General features: G+C 39.6%; 1 protein-coding gene across 4 annotated transcripts; it reads left to right on the top strand.

The window, feature by feature from the left end:
- Positions 1-463: 463 nt before the first annotated feature.
- LOC110913766 lies at positions 464-3,683 on the top strand. 4 transcript variants are annotated; one of them, XR_004887746.1, is made up of 4 exons: positions 474-1,144; positions 1,255-1,544; positions 2,489-2,575; positions 3,319-3,683. XR_004887746.1 is itself a non-coding variant. In XM_022158587.2 (3 exons), exons 1-3 carry the CDS (start codon positions 1,087-1,089, stop codon positions 3,329-3,331), a joined length of 558 nt encoding a protein of 185 aa, XP_022014279.1. In that variant the 5' UTR covers positions 464-1,086; the 3' UTR covers positions 3,332-3,683. The 4 variants fall into 4 exon arrangements, 2 of the variants coding, with proteins under 2 accessions (XP_022014279.1, XP_022014286.1); XR_004887747.1 differs by having other exon boundaries at positions 2,500-2,575; positions 3,319-3,371; XM_022158587.2 differs by having other exon boundaries at positions 464-1,544.
- Positions 3,684-4,319: the final 636 nt, after the last annotated feature.

Genomic DNA, 4,319 nt, shown 5'->3' with positions numbered 1-4,319 from the left:
GGTGATTACGCGATAATAAATAGTGTTTACGACGCTAATTGGCTTAATCAGGCCTTCGGAGTGCCCAGAAACGTATATTCAGCTATACTGTACGCGTACGAGGATTCGTGTGGAATCTGCAAAACAACAAATGACAACAGACAGAAACCGTACGAAATACTGACGACACCAACAAATATGGATGTTACACGAATATTTTTATGTTTATGGAATTTGGATTGCGAGATCGGGACCCGTAGGAATTACGGGCCACTTATACGTGAGATGGGCTTGTGGGCCCTAGGCCCAAGCCCAAAACCCACAAGCCTAAACCTACCCCTAATATATTAGATCTTATAAGATCTGTACAAAATATTGCCAAATCTCTACAAAAGATTGCAAAATCTCACCAAATCTCTGAAAATCTTTACAAAATCTCTAAGAGATTTTTGGTCTCTAAAGTATGGAGCATAAGAACTTAAGGATAATAGATTGATGGAAAATAGTGATATTAACCATTAAACAAAAACCATATTCAAGTTTATAAATAGGGATCCATATCCCCTCAATTGTGCAAACCATTCACAGTATGTCTTCACACACTTAAAACTTCACACAACCAACCCTCACTACCCACCTGCCTCTCGATTCTTTTTCAGTAAACTCATGGCACACACACATAAAATACCCTCTCCCTCTCACTATTACCTAAACAAACACAGAGGAATCAACTCCTCATAAAAGAGACCCAACCCAACCACACCCCCCTTCCTGCTCGTCTCTCTCGGCTCCAACAAAAATCATTTGGCCACCACTCTACGGTGGTGGCACATGACAAAGGTAAGCCCTCCGGTGGCCGACAAAAGAAATCTTGTAGCGGCGGTGGTGATGCTTGACCTCCGGTGGTGGTGCGGCGGCCACGAACGGGAGAGAGAGAGACAGTAAGAGAGTAGAGATCGAGATGAGAGAGAGAGGCCAAGGAGAGAGAGCGGCGGCGCCGCTCACGGCGGCGGCATTGATGCACGGCGACGGCGACTCAGACCGGCGGTCCGTGACTCGATCCAGCGGTCTTTGGTTTTATCCGAAAAGTTCATCGGTTTGCTGAAGATGACGATGAATTCCGACACAAATCCGAAGATGGTTCGGCTCGACGGCAGGAGCTCCGGTAAGTCTCCTTGTATCGGATTTAGACATTCAAGTTCATTCATTCTTCAGGTGATGATGTTAGTTCGATTCGTGTTATGTTTGGCTCATGAGTCGGTTCGGATTACACAGGAGGCAGTCGAGTCAACTCGGTCAAGCCGAGTTAACTCGGTCCGGGTCTGGTCAAACTTCAGTCAGCTTTCAGGTCAATGGCTCGGGTCAACAGTGGTCGAGTTTGGTTCGGGTCATGCGCGGATCGGACGGGTCAGATTTCACTCGGCTCAACTCAGTCATCAAGAGCCGACTCGGTCAACTCAGTTGACCCGGTCAACTCAGTTGACCCGGTCAACTCAGTTGACCCGGTCAACTCAGTTGACCCGGTCAACTCAGTCAGCTCACCCGACATTCCGACGGAAGATTTGGTAAAATTAACGATGCGTTCATCCCGTTATATTTATAGTTTTATTAATTTCGTGAACGAGCTCGAACCGATTCGTATTAGTGTTTAGTTTTTATTTTGTCGTTTCTACGAAAATTATATATATTGGTACTTGAATTTTGGTTGATTATTGTGGAATTTTGACGAAATAACGACAACCTGTATTGTCAGGGGCGTCCAAAAACAGAGGAAACTCTGTCCGTTTTTCGAGAAAACCCGAAAAATACAACATGTTTTATTAAAAAGCGACTTTTATTAGGACGAATATAAATATGTATATCACTTTGACGACGCTTTATCACATACGAAAACGACAATTCTTTTATAAAATAAATATATTTTATATATTTATTCAAGCGTCAAAAAAAAAAACTCGTATTCGTTTACAAAATAAATATAGTTATTATATTTATTTTTAGACTTCGAAAACTCGACGAATTATTTTACGAAAGTAAATATAGTTTACTTCAAACGTCAAACAAACTCGACGATTCTTCTATTAAAATAAATATAGTGTATAAATTTATTTTAATTATTGAACCACACAAATCCTTTTTCGAAAATAAATATAGATTATATATATTTATTTCATAAAACGACCCGTGTTCATCTACAAAATAAATGTAGTTGTATGTTTATTTCAAACACCTAAACAACGTACTATGGATACCAACGTACGATTTCACGGGACGACTCACAATCCTATCTATATATTCATATTTTGTATAAATATTTATACATTCGAATTTCTCAAAAACTAAGTACTTTCTAGACTTAGTAAACGAAACTTAACGAGTATAACTTAATTGTTCTTATTAAGTTAACAACATATCAACGGAATTGTTCGATTAGCGATTCGGTAAAGCTCGGTAACACGTAGTGTAGTTACCGCAATTACTTAGAAACTTATAAGATATTCCGTGTTAGGGATATTATAGAATGCACGCTAGCGAGTCTCGTCTTGGAAACGACATCACAAAGTCATATTAAGCTAGCTTTGCAAGGAATATTCAGGTGAGTTCATAACCCCACATTTTTACACTTTTATAAATGTTTTCGGGGTGGAAAGACATGCACTTTTTGCAAAGCATACAAGAATTATATATTTTTAAACCATGTTACAAAGAACACAAATGGTTTATGAAAAGTTTATGTTTTTATACCGGTTTTTCAAACAAGCGTATTTTTTTGAAATATGCATACACACAAATTCTAGTTTTCTAAACTACGGGAAAATACAAATACAAGAGCTTACAATACATGTGTTATGGTATGATGGAGTACAGAAACATTCAAGTGAAACATTCTAGATCATGTCTCGAATAGGGTACCATAAGCACCATTAATCAACGTATACATTCAGACCGCGGAACAAAAGGTTAGATCTAATTGGTTTCAGGCAACCCCACTCTTGGCCTACTTCTACCAATGAGTGCTTCTGTGTCTCAGTCAAAGTCGACAAAAATGCCTAGGTTTGGTGGCTTCCTATGTCGTGACACATGTTAGTGGCCTTGCAAACCACTAGCGATCTCAAACATTCATAGTACTCAGTTACAGATACAAGTTACATTCAAACATTCATACATTCTACAAGTTACATACCCTGTTTACATTCAAGTATTTAAACATTCAAGTATTTAAACATTCAACAATACAACAAAAACCGGTCATTCAAAAAGATTTATTTCAAATCTTTTACAAATAAACTATGAACTCGCTCAACTTTATGTTGACTTTTTCGCATGTTTCTTTCTCAGGTTGCATTTCTAAGACAAGGTACGGTTGGAATAGGAGAACCATGAAGAGTCGAGTACTTAGTGGCGTTCATTTTCTAAAAGACTTAGATTGTTTGCTTCCGCTGTGCAATGAAGATACCAGTCCAGTCATGCCAATGCTCTGATAATTTCGGGGTGTGACAGTTAAAACTTGTTCAATTGAAGAAAGAAGGTGTAGAAGTAAGAAATATACCACTTGTAGGATCGTGTCGTGACCCGAACGAGTCAATCAGAAGAGCTCTTATCCATTTCAGAGGCGGAAACTAAGAAACGGACTAGAAAAAACAGCTTGTTTCACTTAATATTTCCTTGTATATTGATGAATAACAGTTTACAGTCAAACGGCACATCGGCAGCACTTCGGTACTAGAAAATCAAAACGATACAAATGATTTCGCTTAGGGAGTTATTTATAGCCTCATGATTTCGCTTGAAAGTGATAGAGTCCATTTCAAGAGAAATCACTATGTTGTGATTTCGCTTGAAAGTGCACTAATCTCTTTCAAGCGGAATCACCTTCTTCAAGCGGAATCAGCCCACTAAAACCCTAAAACTTCCTATTTTCTCGTACAACGCGCCCTAATCTAACAATTCTAATACTAGACTCGATACAAGACGAAATCGACAGACGTATGCACCAACATCAACCCTTCCATGCTTGCACCCATGAATGTCTGATGATTGAAAATGATTTGGGTTGACTTTTCCCAATCCGTATACGTCGAAGGTCGTGCATTTCCTATCACTTCTTGCATTGTACCATAGTGAGCCTAGTTCGGATCCATTTTTCTTTGAGTATAATCGAACACACTAGGCCCACCACGTCTCCTTCCGCCTCTGCTTGAACCCCCTTATTCCCACTCCATTGCCTCAGCATCCGGTTCATCGGCGTAGTCGTCATCCTCACTTTGGGGATCAACGGCACTCTCGGGACCATCCGCGTCGCCCGGATTTAATTCCCGTGCATCCACTTTCAAAATTCT

This window comes from Helianthus annuus, chromosome 2 (genome assembly GCF_002127325.2).
Source record: "Helianthus annuus cultivar XRQ/B chromosome 2, HanXRQr2.0-SUNRISE, whole genome shotgun sequence".
NCBI lineage: Eukaryota > Viridiplantae > Streptophyta > Magnoliopsida > Asterales > Asteraceae > Helianthus > Helianthus annuus.
This window is presented reverse-complemented; position numbering and strand designations above follow the sequence as displayed.

Excerpts from the sequence above, each read along its gene's own strand:
- LOC110913766 (XM_022158587.2), top strand. The coding sequence starts at position 1,087 with ATGACGATGAATTCCGACACAAATCCGAAGATGGTTCGGCTCGACGGC. Across the intron at positions 1,545-2,488 it reads ACATTCCGACGGAAGATTTG|GGATATTATAGAATGCACGC; the intron begins GTAAAATTAACG and ends ATTCCGTGTTAG.